Raw genomic sequence first — 18,663 nt, 5'->3', positions numbered from 1 at the left:
CAAACGCAACTTTCACTCGCATGAATGTAATGTGGCTGCGGTCTACGGTTCGAATCCTGCACAGACGTTTTTACGCGCAAGCGTTAATGGCTTGCCAGTGAATCAGTTATAGGTAGTAGGAAGCCGCGAAGGAAGCGAGCACCGGGGGAGGGAGGCACCTGGAGGTGCACGCGATAATCTCGCACCAGAGAAAGTACGAAGGAGCGCGCTAAGCGCGCGGCAAAGTAACGCCACCTAGAGGAATGTCTAGGTGGCGTTGAGCGAAGCGGGGAAGGAGGAAAGAGGCGAAGCGTCGTGGAGGAGGAGGGTAGCCGGAGGCGCGCTGGGTTGACCTGCCTTGGCAGTTACTGCGGGTGCTGTCTGCGGAATGCACGTACCGGGTTTGTACTGGGTTTGTAGTGATAACATTAGACAATTTTAAATAGCGTTCGCAACTAAACGTAAACGCGTTAGTAAGTCGGCTGCTGTGTATGGCGCGGCCATGCCAGCCTATCTTGAGAGCAATCAGCGATGCGGACAGTCTAGACGTCTAGGCGCGCCAAGGTCCGATAGCTACGTTGGCGCTATAGCACCCATACGCTTGCGCGTCACCCGCTCTCGCGAAGTAAAACGTCACTGTAACTTTTCTAACGCTACCAATCCTATACTGTTACACTATTGCAACGATTACAAACGTTAATTTGGCTAATTAACCGTTTATTTTGAAAATATAAGGCTTCACGCGATGCAGAGATTGTGCTGGGGCATTCGCCTGCTTCATTTCACTGCTTCTGGCTTCGAAAAAGTGGTTAACCTTGTGACGCTCTTAGGCTCCTATTTCGCGCAGCTATTTATGACGCCCGTCGGATACTCGTGCGGAGTGGTTCAGGCACAAAGGTACCGTACGCACTACTCAAATGATTACTCAGCAAATACCGACTTCAGAAGGTGCCTCCTGTGGCATATGTTGGAGGAAGCTGGTTTCGTGAATGGTTAAAACGCCGTAAACGTCCTTAGCGGAGGGTTTCTGAAGGAGTGCTTGCCCAATTTTTTTTACTAAGGAGTACTATCGATTTTGTGAGAGGTCTTAGGGAGACTGTGGATGAAGCAAAGTACGTATAAAATTACTGTGAACAACTGCCTCGTAAATTTTTGTAAACAATGACATTTAGTTGCACTAAAGACAGAGAAAATACGGTTTATGCAACTGCATAGTGATATATCATCAACCTTTCATAGGTAAATTCTGGTATAGCAAATTTAGATCGCGATGGAGGACAAGGGCCATATACTGGCATACGAATTACAAAACAGAATGCACACGGCATTACGAGAGAATAAAAAAATTCAACACGAATTCACGCCCGTCATTTATAAACGGTTTCAGCTCACCTAACAAACATGGGCTAAAAATGCAAGCCTTGAAGAAAACGTTTGGCAGAACCCATCTCAGGACGACTGTCGACGGTGAAGCCTTGATCATTCAAGCAATGCAGCGACACGCCGTATTGCTGAAGTGACGTCTATTTAAAATTTGTAGTGCACTTTCGGAGACTTCCGTTGCATCCGATACTATATGAGACACACACTGTCTCCAGTATTGGCCCACTTTGGCAAGGCACTCTCTTTCCAAAGGCCAAGGTCGCCCATGAGATTGACGGCACGACTTTGTACGACAAGTACGTAGTGACCACGATGGAATGGGGAAGAAGGTATGACGTCGATGGAACGACGAAGGCGGTATGGCGACGGCAGCATGACGGCAATCAGAGGACGACTGTATAACGTCGATAGCGTGACAACAACGACATGAGGAGAATTAGATGACGACGAGTGTGATGACGACGATGGCATGAGGACGAGGGTATGAAGGCAACCGAATGACTAAGCTGGAATCACGACAATGTTACTACCCCGGCAGCGTCGCGATGACGGTATAATAACGGATGCACGATAGCGACTCCCTGACGTCGACTCAATGACGACGATGGCATTATAATAGCGGTGTAATCACTATTGAGTGTAAACAGCATGATTACGATAGATTGACGGCGATGGAACGACTTTGATGGAGTGACCAAGGCGCCTTGACGACGACGGCATGACTAGATAGGGATGACGAAGTCACAATGACGGCAATGGGACGACCACGATAAGAACCACAATGATGGAGATGACGACGAGTGCATGACAACGACTCCATTACGAGGACTGTATGATAACGACGGCATGACGACAGTCGATGACGAACCTGGATTGATGACAAAGCAATGACCGTGACAGCTTCACGACCTAGCAGCCAAAGGTACTAGATAACTCGTACACTGCTTCGGCTTAGAAGACGTGACGACGACGTCATGACGAGAGTCGGATGACGAATCTGAAATGAGGACGATGGAATGACCACGACGGCATCACGACCACTTGCTTAGTGGCCCCAGCTTCTAGAAAACTTAAGCCTCGGGGTCGATGTAAGAGGATAAGATAGATAGATAGATAGATAGATAGATAGATAGATAGATAGATAGATAGATAGATAGATAGATAGATAGATAGATAGATAGATAGATAGATAGATAGATAGATAGATAGATAGATAGATAGATAGATAGATAGATAGATAGATAGATAGATAGATAGATAGATAGATAGATAGATAGATAGATAGATAGATAGATAGATAGATAGATAGATAGATAGATAGATAGATAGATAGATAGATAGATAGATAGGCTCAAAACACCTGAAGTAGGCAGTGAGTGGTAATTGCATGAAAGACAATCGCAGTTTCGCTCGAAAGGCGAAGCATTGATTGCGATATCAAATTAGTGGACAGAAGGTTATACTATGCAAGGATAGTAGTTTTATAAGCTTGTAAACATAGGCATACTAACTAAATTGACAAGCTTGGCGTCACGCGCGCACAAGCAAACATGAACACATCTAACTAGTTGCAACCGCGGAAACTGGAAGTCAGAATGCTGGATCACTGGAGGAAGTGCGGCAGCAGCAGCGAGCGAATTGACGTTCGTGCAGCGTCTCGCATCAACGCGAACTAAGCCGCGAAAATATAGCGCACGGAGGACTCTGTCGCAGACGCAGATGGCTTTCAAGATACAGCACGGCGCCTCCCCTCCCTAGCCTCCCCCCGAAGCGTTGCACGTGACGGAAGACGGCGCGCTTTCTTCCCGCTTTCCTTCCTTGCGTGCACGCGATTGAGCCGCGAACGCCGGCTCACGCTCGCATGCTTTCACTCGCACATACAGCACACTGCGCGCGCCGACCAATTTTATCGCCCTTGGACTTTATACTGAACCTTACGGCGAAGCCAGCAATACGCCTGGATTGACGATATAAATGCTATCGCAATAAAAAGGCAAGCCACGACTCGCTGTCCTCCGTCCAGCCCCACTCCCACAACAAGCGATAGAATTTAGGCCACCGTGTTCGAGAGTTCATGGCTGCTCAATTCTGCCGATTAGACCTCAAGGCTCTGTGAGCGGGCGACGGTAACAGCCAAAGCAAATATGGCGCTACTGTGCATAAACTACTGCAGAACGCACCTTGCAGTCTTATTCAAGAAACCCTGTGAGCAGCGGGAAAAAAGCGTGCCACGAATGATTTAGTAAACATAATACAGTATTTTCGTAGCGACAGTGAATAAAGGTATCCTAATATTTCGAGGTATTTCCATTACCTCAACGAAACAGTGCCGTAAAATTATTGCGACAGTACGTAACGCGCAAACACGTGCACCGTTAGAAAAAGCAATATGAAGATTACTTTTGCACGTAATCTGACAAGAATAAAGAGGGCGTGCTGCTGGCGGGGTTAGCGTCGAAATAGCCAACAGGCCCTGTAAACATTTTGCAATTCCAAACTACAAAATCTAATCAGTACTTGTATGCACTCAATGTTATCGTAAGGCAGCAATGTTACACCTAAACGAACGGTTATTTGCTACAGAAACTGAAGTTGGCCAAGCAGGGAAGCTACACAGGTGTGCCAATATGCGTTGCTCTACGGTAATCTCTAGACTATGGCTTCATCATCACAATGGGAACGTCCCAAAAACCGGTCAAGGCCTCGATGCTCAAAGGAGAATGAACCGCTCAGGCTAAGTCAATTAGAAATGCCGCAACTTACGGCTATTTTCCGACAACACGGTGAATGGGCAGCCCAGGGGTCCTTTCTTCATCCTCTTCACAGTTTCTCATGTGACCTCACGCGGCCATGTTTCAAGATTCTCATAACAAATTCCCCTTCCAGAGCAACGCAAATCAAAATATTTGCTGCTAAAATAACTCTACCATGTTTGGCTTTTTTTTTTTCGTTTTCTGCCCTTTTACACTTCGCTTACTCCTCGCTACGTGCGGAAGCAAAAAACAAACAGTTGCACAAGCGGTCCTCCGTAAAAAGGCAACCATTGGCGCTCCGTGCTCAACTATCTCCCTCATCGCTTACAAGTTCTGAAGAACGTCGCAATGCCAAATTACATAGATGAAATAATACGCCTTCGCTGCGTTTCTCTCACTTTCATATACGCAGAGAAAGTACTGTGGCTTCAACGATTTCGCAAGAAAGAAGTTATTACCATTATATCAAATTGCAATATAATTTAATGCCATTTTATCACTCCTTTTTTCTAATGAGTCGTGAATGAATCCGCTTTAATTCTTTCTCCTCAGGACCTCAATAAACTTCGTACTCACTCACTCTAATGAATCGTGCTACTAAATATATGATATTCAGAGGTTTAATAGTATTGAGCTCGAAAAACAATAAAATGATAAAGGAATGGTAAAAAAATAGAAAATAGGTGGCTGACAAGAAGGCGGCTTGGAGAATACATGGCATTGGCCTCCATTTCATACACCTCAAGTTATTCTTGCACGAACTCTTCTCGATCCGCTGAGCGTTAGAATCACAGAGGTAAAGCCAATTTTCGACAGGAAAAATTTTTTGACATACAGTTTGACAATATTTTTCCAAGTAAGGCAGAACACCTACCTTAATGGTAGAGTGTTAAGTGCTACTCTACACGATTATTTATTGAAACCACAAACAAATGTGACCATAACGACTTATACCACGCAAAGCGAAGGAAAATGTGGTATTGCTATATTCAGCCCTATTCTCGACTGGTTATTTTCCCTGCGGCTTCCAGACTTTGTACCAATCTTTTTTGCAGGAATTTTACAGTAATACTGGCACTTCGTAAATTAAGCCCATCAACAGGTGAATTATTTAATCGTTGTAACTGATTCTTTGTCCTTGTGTACTTCACTCACAGCAACTAAAGAATTTCAGGTTTCGCGACTTTTTAAATTGTTACTACCTCAACACTAGACCAGTGGCGTAGCCAGAAATATTGTTCGGGGGGGGGGGGGGGGGGGGCTCACGTTGCAGCGCGGCCTCCTCCTTGTAGACTTTGTCGAGGGATCCAATACGTGAATAATAACTGCATTGCCAATGTCATTGTATATTAGATGCTGCAAACTAATTATTGAACGCTACGCACTGTAAAGTAAAATATGCATTTTTTAATAACAGAATATATTCGTATGTCCCAAAAATAGTGGCTGAAATAACTGATATCAATTCTTCCGCGGTTCTTTGTCTATTCAATCGGTAAAGAAAATATCACACGAACTTTACAACCATATCAGTTCGAAACCAGCAAATCAGTGCGTGCAGCTGATATGAAAAACGTAAAGGCCATGAAAAGAACAAGTTGAGGACAAATATTTTGATGAATGTTTCTCATTCAAGAAACTTGTTTACATTTTTGTACATATGCAACGGCAAGGAGTGGAGTCCTACAAAACTTCGGGCGTCTCTGACAGACTGAGGTACAAGAAGAGACGTGACAGCACGAATTTTCTCCGGGTCTGGTTAAATACCGGAAGCGTCGACGAGATGGCCCAGCATTGCAATCTCCCGACGACCGAAGTCACACTTAGATGACTTTAGTTGAAGCCCAGCCTCGCGTAAGATTTGGAGAACTGCTGATAAGCACTCAAGGTTTGTCTCAAATGTAAAATACGAGAACGTCGTCTAGGTAGCAGAGGCATTTTGACCATTTGAACCCTTGAACGCTTCGAATCACCATAAGTTCGAACGTTGCTGGGGCATTTCATAGACCGAATGGCATAACTTTGAACTGATATAGACCATCAGGGGTGACGAACGCGGTCATCTTTCGGTCCTTTTCATCCACAGAAATTTGCAATAACCTGACCGAAGGTGTATTTAGGAAAAGTAGTTGGCACCGTGGAGACAATCGACGGCGTCGTCAATGCGAGGCAAGCGTTAGACGTCTGTTTTGGTAATTCTGTTTAGATGACAATTATCTACGCCAGAACCGCCATGTGCCATGTTTCCTTTTAACAAGCACAACGGGCGACGCCCAAGGGCTCAACGAGGGTTCAACAATGCCTTTGGCAAGCATCTTGGTCACTTCATCTTGAATAACCTTACGCTCTGAAGCAAACTCGATATGGCCGGCGATAATAGGACTGGCACCACCAGTATTTATGTGATGTTTAGCAATTGAAGTCTGGCCCAACTGTCGATTGTTGAGGTCGAAGATGTCGTGGTTAGAAACAACAAGGCAACAAAGAGCTGCTGCTTGTTCAGGCAATAGGTCCGCAGCAATCATGGGACTAAATGTAGCGTCAGGGCAAATAGCATCCTGTGGACATGGTGAAGAATCGGAGCTGACGTCTACTGAAAACGTCGTGATGTGGTCATCTCCTATAGCACGCAGCATTGCAACCGATATGCCTTGCTGTAGAACTTGCTTTGCCAGGCCAAATTTGACGACGGGGAGGCATATCCGGTTATCGGCGACGGTGACGATGGAGTGGGGCACAGTGATATTGCGCATCAAAAGGACATCAGGAACAGGTGTGGTGACGTAATCAGCATCAGATACAGGGAAAGATGATAGCAAATCGACTAAAGTCAAGGCTTTAGGCGGCAGGCGGGCGAAGGCGATCGTAGGAAAGTTGTTCGGCAGTTCGGCACGAATATGCGCGAGTAAGGGCAGTTCGAGGTAAAGGGTACCGGCAGAACAGTCGGTCAAAGCTGAATGCGCCGTAAGAAAGTCGAGTCCGAGGATGAGGTCATGGGGACAATTGGTCAGCACTGTAAAAAAAGGTCACAGGCCTGCGCGGCATACGCAGCACAGTCACAGCGTATGCTGGTGGAGCCTCTCAAGAGTAGCTCCAATTTGGGCACCAGGCACAACAGGGTCTTCGAGGCAATCTCTTCGCCTGGTTTTGACGAGAACGATGTGAAGTGTCGGCCCGGCATCGACGGCGAGCTCCGGCTTGTCATGCTTTCTGCACAGCAGTCTGCTGAACCCGATCAAGCCTTACAACTGCAACTTACATGTCGCGCACGCTGCGTTTGCAGGCACGTTAACTAGATTGCGCCACCATACTGGCGGAGGCTGGGTTAAGTAAGCTTTAGCTGGGCATCGCGTTTTATTATTATTTTATTATTATTATTATTATTATTATTATTATTATTATTATTATTATTATTATTATTATTATTATTATTATTATTATTATTATTATTATTATTATTATTATTATTATTATTATTATTATTATTATTATTATTATTATTATTATTATTATTGCGCGCCTCGTCTGAATCGCATCTCGTCGTCTGCGCCTGCGCGCGTTGCGTTTGCAGGCGCCTTACCTAGATGGCGCCGCCATACTGGCGGAGGTTCGGGTCGTCTGCGGGAGCGTTTATATGGAATTTTTCCACTTCCCGATAGCAAGCGCTTGCGTGGCTCAGTGGTAGAGTATCTGGCTCCCACACAACGGGCGGGGGCTCGATCCTGGCGGGAGCCGGGTATCTTTTTCGCATTTCCGGCGATGGCGGTTACGGCGGCGGACGCCATCGTCGGCTTCACCATCGCGAACCGAAACGGCTATTGGAATGATCCTATAACAGCTTACGCTGTAAAAGAACTGGGACGTGGGTCGGCGATACTTATACAGTAAGTATACATTCCAGTGACAGGAACAGTGCTGCTATCGGCGACGCATACGACCTGTGTAGTAGCAGGCGTGAGAACCTTCTTCAGTCGACGATGGAGGTTATAACTCCTTATAGACACCTGGGCTCCAGTATCTATTCATGCCGTCAAAGGGATACCACCGGTGTGAAGTTCTGGTTCTTTGGGAGCTTCAATGGAGGATTTCGACACGATGAAGATAATGCAGCACTCCCCTCATGAACTGCATGGTCTATTCTCCGTCCGGGAGGATCCATAATTGGTGGGCGACGAAGAGCGGCGTTGCTGGGGCGATGGCGACCGACGGCGCTCAGGTGACGGCGAGCGAGCGGGACGACTGTCATCGACGGATACGTCAGAGATAGGAGGCATACGGCGAGGTGAGTAGCGGCGAGGGTCGGCATATGGGCGAGGAGACGGGGAAAATCAATAAATCTTCGGAGTTCAATCAACATCTCTATATGGCTTGCATAAATTATGAAAAGGCATTTGATTCAGTAGAGATAGTAGTAGTCATAGCGGCATTGCGAAATCAAGAAGTATAGGACGCGTACGTGAATATCTTGGTAAATATCTACAAAGATTCCACAGCTATCTTGGTTCTCCGCAAGAAAAGTATAAAGTTACCTATCAAGAAAGGGGTCAGGCAAGGAGACACAATCACTCCAATGCTATTCACTGCATGCTTTTTAAGCTCTTAGACTGGGAAGGCTTAGGAGTGAGGATCAACGGCGAATATCTCAACAACTTTTAGTTTGCTGATGACATTGCCCTATTCAGCAACAATGGGGACGAATTACAGTAAATCATTGAGGTCCTTAACCGGAAAAGTTTAAGAGTGGGGTAGAAGATTAATATGCAGAAGACAAACATAATGTTCAATAGCCTGGCAAGGAAACAAGAATTCAGGATCGCCAGTCAGCCTGTAGAGTCTGTAACGTAGTATTATTATATAAGTCAATTACTCACAGGGGACCCTGATCATGAGAAGGAAACTCACAGAAGGATGAAATTGGGTTGGAGTGCATACGGCAGGCATTCCTAAATCCTGACTAGGAGCTTACCTCTGTTGAAAATAAAACTACACAATGACTGCATTCTACCGGTGCTAACATATGGGGCAGAAACTTGAAGGTTAAAAATGAAGCTCTAGAACAAGTTAAGGACCGCACAAAGAGCGATGGAACAAAAAATCTTAGGACTAACGTTAAGAGACAGGAAGAGAACGGTGTGGATCAGAGAACAAACGGGGATAGCCGATATTCTAGTTGACATTAAGCGGAAGAAATGGAGCTGGGCAGGCCATGTAATGCGTAGGATGGATAACCGGTGGACAATTAGGGTTACAGAATGGATACCAAGAGAAGGGAAGAGCAGTCGAGGACGGCAGAAAAGTAGGGGGACTGATGAAGTTAAGAAATTTACAGGTGCAAGCTGGAATTAGCTAGCGCAAGACAGGGGTAATTGGAGATCGCAGGGATGGATGGATGGAAACAACTTTATTAAAATCCAGCGAAGTTTAACGACCCGGGCTCAGGTCTCCCATGAGGGGACTTCGAGGCCTTGCCTCCTCGCCGCCTCCCGGGCCTGCTGGACGGCCCACTCTTGTGTCTTGAGGATCGCAGGGAGATCGCAAATGCAGTGGACATAAATATAGGCTGATGATGATGATGATATGCAGATTATATCACACTGCGGGCGAGAGGCGCGAGCACGGGCAAACAGGAGGTAGTCGACATCATCGAACGGTACCTCAACACCTGTGGGCTCCACTGTGCCCCGGATAAATCTGAGCTGTTAGTGCTCGGAGCACGCACCCGAGCCAAGACAGGCCCCCAAGCCACGGCGCACCGGACCCACAAGTACGTCTACAGGGCGACCGAAAGTCGACTCGCTTCGAATCCGCGGCCTCTATACACAAAAGGACGGGTCCGGCTCCGCCAAACTCCCCAGGCTACAGAACACCATGATGACCCTGCTTACTCATTTATACGACGGGTGGCCAACCACCGCAGTGGCCTCAAAGAGCACGGCACCTTATCATTGATTCGAATCGACTGCCTTCCTAAAACAGGCAATTATAATAATTAATTAGAACACCGAGCAGAATTCGTTTTCCTTTCTTTCTTTCTTTCTTTCTTTCTTTCTTTCTATCTTTTTCTAAATGTTTTTTTTAATTGATTCTCTCCAAACCGCCCAATTCTTGGCCGATCCCCCACGGTGTGTATGTGTCATTTGTACAGAGGATCATCATCATCGTCATCATGATGCAACCTGACAGCAACCCTGCGCGTCTCGCCCGAGCAGAAGCAGCCGAAGTCAAAGACAAAGAAGAAGAAACAAAGATGGCGAAGCTCCTATCTGGACCGTCACCCGGCGCCGCTAAGAAAGAGTCGCAGCCGGGCGACGCGCCGTTGCCGTCCTACAGCTCGTCCAGCTCGAAAGTCGTCGACACCGGCTCGCTCTCTTCCACCATCGTCGAGGACGTGAGCGGCTACGTCCGTCTGCCCCTGGTCTTCGTCAACATGGTGGTCATGCTGCTCTGCCTGCTCGGCTTCTGGAGCTCCCTGTACACGCTCCTGACGCGCTCCTCCGTGCCACCCGGTGCACCGGCTCGGAACTTTGTCGTGGTGCTCTTCGAGCGGCCCGAGATTCCTGCGCTGTTCCTGTCCAGCGTGGCATTCGTGACCGCCTCTTTCGGCTTCCTCGGTGCCCTGCGCGAGAACGTCATCCTGCTCACCGTTTACGTGCGCCTGATGACCGCACTGGCCGTGCTTCTCGTTCTGCTCGCGGTGTTGGCGTTCTTCCTGCCGTCGGCCGCACACCGCTACGCGGAACGCTCGGTGTCCCGCGACATGATCGCCGCGTACCGCGACAGCGCCGAACTGCAGGGCTTCGTCGACTGGATGCAGCTGGAGTACCGCTGCTGCGGCGTCTCGTCCGAGGGGTTCCGCGACTGGAACCACAACCCGTACTTCGCCTGCAACTCGAGCAACCCGAGCCGCGAGCGGTGCAACGTGCCGGTGTCGTGCTGCCGCAAGAACGAGACGTCCGCTGGACGGCCGCCGGACGTCGACTGTGGCAAGAACGTGTTGCAGGTGAGGCGGCAGTGTCGCTGCTTGCTGTATTTCGGGATGCTATATCAATATCATTGGCCCGTTCGAGCAAACTCCCATCGACTGTCGCTTGGGCACCAGCTGATGAACTATGCGGCAGATGTTCTGGCTGTAGAAGCGGAAAGCTGTGGTGGTCGCGAGTGGGTGCTGGCGTATTTTCTTGTTCCAAAGCGCTCGTCCTGTATATCTGCCTTTGTGTGGCTGTACTCTTACGCGCTAACAATTATGCTACCAGGGAATTATTGCTTTGTTTGGTTCTTTTGGATCACTACACATTCGTATTAACCCATTATTTTTCCGAATCACGACTGTTGGAAAACGCGCACTCGGATGTTCCAACACGCCGAGCGGTATCCTGTGCTCCGAGTTTCTGCAATTCAGCTGACTCTTGCTTGTAGATAGTGAAGGGAAAAGTCGGGGCTTCGATTCGCAGGCAACTTTACACGCTCTCAAATTTGTCCCCTTCCTGACTATATTTCGTCGATTTCGTTATAGGACACTGCTAAATCTTCGGCTTCATACAGTCTGATGCTCTGGAACTGTATGAAAGGACTAAGCCCTTTTCTCAGGCATCTTCACACGGAAGGGATTTGAGCGTATCTCAAGGATAAGCTGAATAATGGAGATTCCTTAAGCAACTCGTTGCAGAAATTGATAAGCTTTTTTGAAGCTGAGGCGCTAGAGCAGTGTAAAGCCGGCGTACCTCCCTGTTATTCTTCACCATGCCTTTTGCGAGTTATCGATGACTCCTTGTCCTGCTGAGAAGGGCTACAGATGGAGGTGAAGCGGGTGAGTGGGAAGTGATCCCGTTTTAAACAGCGCGCAAACTGCCGAGAAAGACTAACAAATAACACAGGACGAGCTCTATCATCTTTCAGTAGGTACACTGACTGTGACTCGGAGATCGTGTAAAACTTACCTTTAACCTGCGCCAAAGTGCTATCGCGCTCATTAAGAGCTACAATGTGCAAGCGCTTTGCCACGCAATTTCACGTTGTAGCTCAACACAGAGCGCGACAGTAGTGCATATATATATATATATATATATATATATATATATATATATATATATATATGGGACAGCCATGTCGCTGCACTTAATGTACAGCGATTAAGGCCCCCTATGCTAATCTTTGAAACGAAACGTCAGGTTCTCCCCTGTGCAATCTCGGTCACCTGTGTGGTCAGATGCCGTATTTTGACAGCACCTCTGCAATCACGATACAAGACGATCGACGCATACTTTAATACCTGCAGCACTTCATGTTGTAAAATGCGAAGGCATTTGCACCAAACAGACTTCAGTAATGCTGTGAATAAATTGCGGCAGAACCTATCTTACGACGATTGTCGGCGGTAAGGCGTTAGCACTGAATCAGTCATCATCATCATTATCAGCCTACATTTATATATGTCCCCTGCAGGACGAAGGCCTCTCCCAGTGATCTCCAATTACCCCTGTCTTACGCTAGCTGATTCCAACTTGTGCCTGCAAAGTTCCTAACTTCATCACGCCACCTAGTTTTCGGCCGTCCTCGACTGCGCTTCCCTTCTCTTGGTATCCATTCTGTAATTCTAATGGATCATTAGAGTTTAATCAGTATAGGGACACAAAGTATTGCTACCGTCAAAACGATTTATGTGTATGAGGCATGTGCTGCAGCGGGACTCGCATTTTGTGCTTCCCTAAGAACACTGGGTAACATCTAGAGCAGCCGCCGCGAAGCCTGCGCATGACTTCCGATATGGATGGCGCCACGGTGCGAGCGAGCGCCGAGGAACGCGTCATAACATCAGAGGCGCGATCTAAGATCGTTGTTCGCAACGCGCGTTCAGTTTGCGTCCAGTTTGGCCTCACGCGATTGGCGTAGGCCGATTCCGCGAGGCTCGCGTCAGCGAGCCAATCGCGTCAGCGTGGCCTCCCTCCGATCGCGCCCCTGCAGTCCTCTCTCGGGCTTCTTTCCGAACACGCTGCGCCAACTAGCGGCACGGCCGAGAAGTCCGCGCGTGGCCTCCGAGACCAGAAGCATGGCGCACCGGCGCCTGCGAAGAATGAGAATTGTTCGCTCGTGCATCACACATCCAATGGCGCATACTTAGTAACTCATGTTAGCGAGAGGCTTATTAAAGAGCGGCACATACCCAATGCATTCATGGCACAGCTCGCTAAAGCAGTGGCGTGAAAGATGCTCGTTGAAAAGAGACACATTCCCAATGGATTTGTGGCACAGCCTGCTAATGCGTCCGCTTGCCGTCTTTGATTTGGGAACCTTTGTGACGTTGACTTGTTTCCGCGGAGCATCGCATAAATTTAAGGGATATTTTTGTCACTGTAGAGCAGCACATTCCGACTGGCACTTGCCTAGTTACCCAAGTTGGCGTCACAGACGTTTCTTGAAGAGCAGCAACTTTGGTCCTTGGTCTACCCAATGACCCGAAGTGGCATCAAGGAGGTTCATTGGAGACGAGCACATACCCAAAACTCCAAGTCTGCGTCGAAGAATTTCTTCGAACAGCAGTGTTCGGTGCCTACCTCGACATTGTCGGCGTGAAAGAGGCTCATTGATGACCCAAGTTCATCGAAGGCTTGGTTTCGAACCCTGTTACCTCAGCACAGCAGCCCGGTGCGCTACCCATTCGACCACTGAATACCCAGCGACTCAAGTAGGCGGGAAAATGGTTAGATATAAACGCAAACATAGATAGATAGATAGATAGATAGATAGATAGATAGATAGATAGATAGATAGATAGATAGATAGATAGATAGATAGATAGATAGATAGATAGATAGATAGATAGATAGATAGATAGATAGATAGATAGATAGATAGATAGATAGATAGATAGATAGATAGATAGATAGATAGATAGATAGATAGATAGATAGATAGATAGATAGATAGATAGATAGATAGATAGATAGATAGATAGATAGATCCCGAAAAGTGCGTGAAGTACTCAAAGAATGCTAATGCATTATAAAATTGGCTGAGGTTTAACTCTTCTAAAAACGGTTTTGTTGGTGGGTCGGGACACATTTCTTTATGTGGTATTAAGTAAACTTATTGGCTTGTTCCACGCCTGGTCAAATATATATTCGCACTTTCTTTTTGAATAAACTTTCAGACGATAGACGGTGCTCGTCCTGTGTGGTTCTCGTCCTCTTTTGAGCCGCTTACGACGTGGCACCAACTGCACTCTTACGGGTACCATCCATGTGCCCGATGACGTTGCAGGTGTCGGACCAGGCGGCTTGGGCCCGCGTGAACACGCGAAGCTGCGCTGACGCCCTGTTCAGCCGGATGCGCGACCGCGCCTTCCCCACCTCCATGTTGTTGCTGGCACTGTGCCTGGCCACCCTCCTCCTAGTGTCGCTGGCCATCGCCACGCGAGAGCAGGTGCGAGCGTTGTCCGCCATCTACGACGTCTACTACAGGTCCGTGCGCAGCATTCTGGTACAAGTCGCGCGGATGCGCGTTTGTTATTTGGTGGCGTTGCTGTAACACGACGATTCAGGAGGGTATTGAAGCCAGGCTGGTTGGCGTTCCCTGGTAGAAAAAGCACAGTACGCCAACCGACAGGGACGATCCTTGTCCCCTCCTATTCGGTTCGGCATAGAAGATCCTTTAGATCGGCATGAAGTTTCGTTATTGCTATCCGGGCTATGTCACTCCTAAGATATGTTTGTTAATGTGAAGCCTCGTGGGGCTACGTTCCTGATTCGGCGAGAAGCGTTGCGTATAAGTATTGAACCATCTTTTTTTTTTTGTCCCTATTTTCAGGCGCCATAACACGTTCAGACTTGGTTTGAGCGATGTCCTCGGTGAAAGACATTTTGTTTATATTTGGCGAAAGTAAAGAGCGCGTTATGGACAATATGTAGGTAAACTTTTAAAGACAGGGGACTAATTAGGACATTTGCAGCAAATTATGCCTACAAGTGATCCGGAGCTTTACGAATGTGCTTTAAAAAATTTATCTCGTAGCTCTGGAAGAACTGTGAACTCAACCAATATCAAATCTAGTGGAAATTGAGTAAGGAGGGTGAGGGGAGGAGGCAGGGAGGGAGAAAGAGAGGGCACCATGGCAAATGTTATAGCGAAGTATCACGTGTGTTGATGAATTACTGGCTTTTTAAAAATTCCCGACAAGAAGTGCTCCAAGGAATTATTGCGGGCAAAGCTTCAAATGGTACAGTCATGTACGAGCAACATTTTAATGTATGCATAATAATTATAAGAAATTTAAAATTTTATTGCAACTGTTCGAAAGAAACAGCTTCGCTGGAAATCGGGTTGTCGCACACATCTGCTGTCATTTTTTTCTAGTGAATATTGCAAGTAATTTATGCTTATTGTACTTTGTTGCGTAGAACTTCGACAATACTGTTACCTACACTAGCGATACATTTAGGCTGTAATCTTAAATACCAAGTTCGTTTAATTATAAATATTGTTTGTAGCAAATGTAAATTTTTTATGTGCTCTCTACTACTGCTGCTACTGGGCGGGATCCGAGACCTCTGTGAGACACTCATTGCCTTTTGTTCCTGCATCCTGAAATTTTATATAGTTGTCATACGTAAATGCAAATGCAAACAATTTTTCAGGCCGCGATGGTTCCCTATGTGTGATTGAGAAATATGTCTATGTCTGGTAAATATAAAAATAACTGAGAGACGCATATTCAGGCTCTTTCACCTAGTGTAATAGTAATTCGCTATATATATATATATATATATATATATATATATATATATATATACAGAGAGAGAGAGAGGTCAGATTTTTTTGCGGTTTGCCCCCCCCCCCCCCCCCCCCTCGAGAAAGGGTAGGTACGCCACTGCACGATGACATACTTCGCTAAAATTTCCCATCGTTCGGAGCTCGTGGAAGCAACGCGCTTGGTCATGTTGTTAACGCGGTGAGGACAATTACACGACATTTACATCGGTCAATCGGTGCATTAATGATCCACCCGATAGCTCCTTACAGTATTGATTTGTCCGAATTCCTTGAGGAAGAGAAGTGGGGCGTTCAACTTCACGTGAGCGCTCTTTACGTGAACAAGCCCATCCGCTCCGATATGATCGCCTTTCTACATTTCATCTGTCCTGTTATTCGCATACTGTATTACAGATGTATCCCTTCGATTAATTGCAATAGGTTCCATTTATTTAATTGACTGTTACGCTTGCGGACGACGAGCACTCGAACGTATATACAGGTGCTTTGTTTGTTTGTTTGTTTGTTTGTTTGTTTGTTTGTTTGTTTGTTTGTTTGTTTGTTTGTTTGTTTGTTTGTTTGTTTGTTTGTTTGTTTGTTTGTTTGTTTGTTTGTTTGTTTGTTTGTTTGTTTGTTTGTTTGTTTGTTTGTTTGTTTGTTTGTTTGTTTGTTTGTTTGTTTGTTTGTTTGTTTGTTTGTTTGTTTGTTTGTTTGTTTGTTTGTTTAAGACAATGCAGATTTTTTTATGAGATAAGCGCACCGAACGTGGCCTTTTTGCAGACGAGTACCTAGGCGAGGCGGACATACTTTGCCGCTAATAACGTGAGCTTCAGAAGACCAATTAACAAAAATTGATTAGCTTTCTTATTAGTGCCTTGTGGCAGTAGTTGAAATGGATAATTCGAAGGCAGTTACAGTCTAATGCGCACCCTCATTTTCTTTTTACTCTTGAAGGTCTCACCGTATTCGAAATATTTATCATCGAATCTTCAGGGGTAAATCCAAGTAATACTGAAGCAGAGCACCGCCTGAGCGTTTTGCCTGACGATCATTCGATTTTCACTCCACACTTCTTTACGGGGCGCTGCTGTCCGACGTGCTGCGAGACACGCTCAGTCTCGATGCTGCCTCGATTGAGCTTGGGAATTTTATGGTGAATATCTCGAATTAGGTGCGATATTCAAGATCTTTAAAGAATGGGCGCGCCTGCACGTGTCTCTGCTTCGAAATTTGAGCAACGCGAGAACAAGGTGAGAGCAGGAGCCAACGTTTCGACAAGTGGACATGTCTTCTTTCAAGGCCTTGAAGAAGACAAGTCCACTTGTCGAAACGTTGGCTCCTGCTCTCACCTTGTTCTCGTCTTGCTCATCGTCCTGAATTTCCATCTCCCGCATTCCCCGTGTTTTCTCTGCTTCGAGATTTGCCGTTCAGACAACTGCCCCGAAGGCACTCATGAAAAGGTCAATTGGTGATTTTGTTCATTAGTTTTCTGAAACCCACGTTATCAGCAGTAACGTACGCCCAGCCTCGCCTAGGAAATCGTCTGCGAGAATGCCACGTTCGCTGCGCTCATAACCATTTTATTAAAAAATTGTGTATGGTCTTAAAAAAACAACCCATATACTGAAACTTTAGCACCCGTGGGATTAAAACCTATTCTAAAATGTTTTCTTAACAGAAAAGATGGGCGTGATGCCTGTTTCCATCGGCGCAATTACCCGCAGTATGTAACCTCAGTGTGGGGAGACCACCATTAAACCATCAAGGTCCCCGAGCCCACTCACCGTACAGTAGATTTTAGCCGCATACTTGTAGCTTTTCAATAATAAAGTGCGTTCTATATAGAGAAAGCCATTTTAGAAGCAACTTCTTTAGTTTAAAGTCGCTAACGAGTCGCCAAACTTTTCTGTCATGTCGCTAAAAAATAAGCTACTTGCAGCTAAACAGACAGAAACATCGCTAAATATGGTGACAAATTTGCTAAAAGGCTAACACTACACAAAACTGTAAGCTAACACTACACAGGGAAGACGCTCATTTGTACCATGGCCATGCAACTTCCAACTGAGATGGGCCGACTAAAGCTTCTCGCTCTGCAATCATAGCGCGCCGGTCAGTTGCTGTTTGAGAACGCTGAATACGGTGAAGTTGACCGTTTTTCTATGTGAGCGCCGCCCACAAACTTTTGTGCCCGAATGTATGCGAAACGTACCGAGTGATCATTGATATGTTCCCAATTGTTGCAGAGCAACTGATCCGGCAGCACAGGAAGTGCGCTGCTTGAAAGCGTCTTTCAATGCAGGCACCTGGAAGAAGGCCAAGAAGTCATGGTGGCACGTGACACAACCGGCCTGCATGAAGCCCGGGCACGGTGTCAGGGCCGTGCGGCAAAGCCGCCGAGAAACTTCTGGCAGCGCTTCCGGGGCCTGCTCGGCAGGAAATGACGTCATGCCGCGGAGGACGGGCCCGGTTTCTTCCTTTTGTCTGGTCCAGTGAACGCGTCCCTTTCATGCGCATATGGTTTCGCTGGGGAATTTCACACTGCTCGAAGGAGCACCTTGTACTATTATGCTTGATCATTGTGGCCCTTTTAGAACTTTCTTATGTGAAGACCCAAGATTTCCACTTCCTTGAAGCTATGCTCAACGGTGAGATGGGCCACTGTTCTCCCAACACAGTAAACATTAAGTTGATTCCACAGGTTTTGGCGTCTTTTATCGATACAAGAAATTTTGTTGGCTGCACCATGCGTTTGGGGGTCTCCTCTTATAGCAACGCTCCCGCTTAATTTAAATATTTTCTT

The 18,663-nt window shown here is 46.6% G+C and overlaps 1 protein-coding gene across 1 annotated transcript in view; it reads left to right on the top strand.

The window, feature by feature from the left end:
- Positions 1 to 18,304, top strand: part of LOC119432486 (tetraspanin-33) — a 20,020-nt gene extending 1,716 nt beyond the window's left edge. Inside the window, exons 2-4 of the mRNA XM_037699652.1 lie at positions 10,261 to 11,115; positions 14,373 to 14,572; positions 18,163 to 18,304. Coding sequence (XP_037555580.1) covers positions 10,261 to 11,115; positions 14,373 to 14,572; positions 18,163 to 18,304 — 1,197 coding nt within the window. The remainder of the gene's footprint in view (positions 1 to 10,260; positions 11,116 to 14,372; positions 14,573 to 18,162) is intronic.
- The last annotated feature ends 359 nt before the right edge of the window (positions 18,305 to 18,663 follow it).

This window comes from Dermacentor silvarum, chromosome 11 (genome assembly GCF_013339745.2).
Source record: "Dermacentor silvarum isolate Dsil-2018 chromosome 11, BIME_Dsil_1.4, whole genome shotgun sequence".
Lineage (NCBI taxonomy): Eukaryota > Metazoa > Arthropoda > Arachnida > Ixodida > Ixodidae > Dermacentor > Dermacentor silvarum.
The sequence above is the reverse complement of the archived record's forward strand: the minus strand, read 5'-3'. Positions and strand labels throughout refer to the sequence as shown.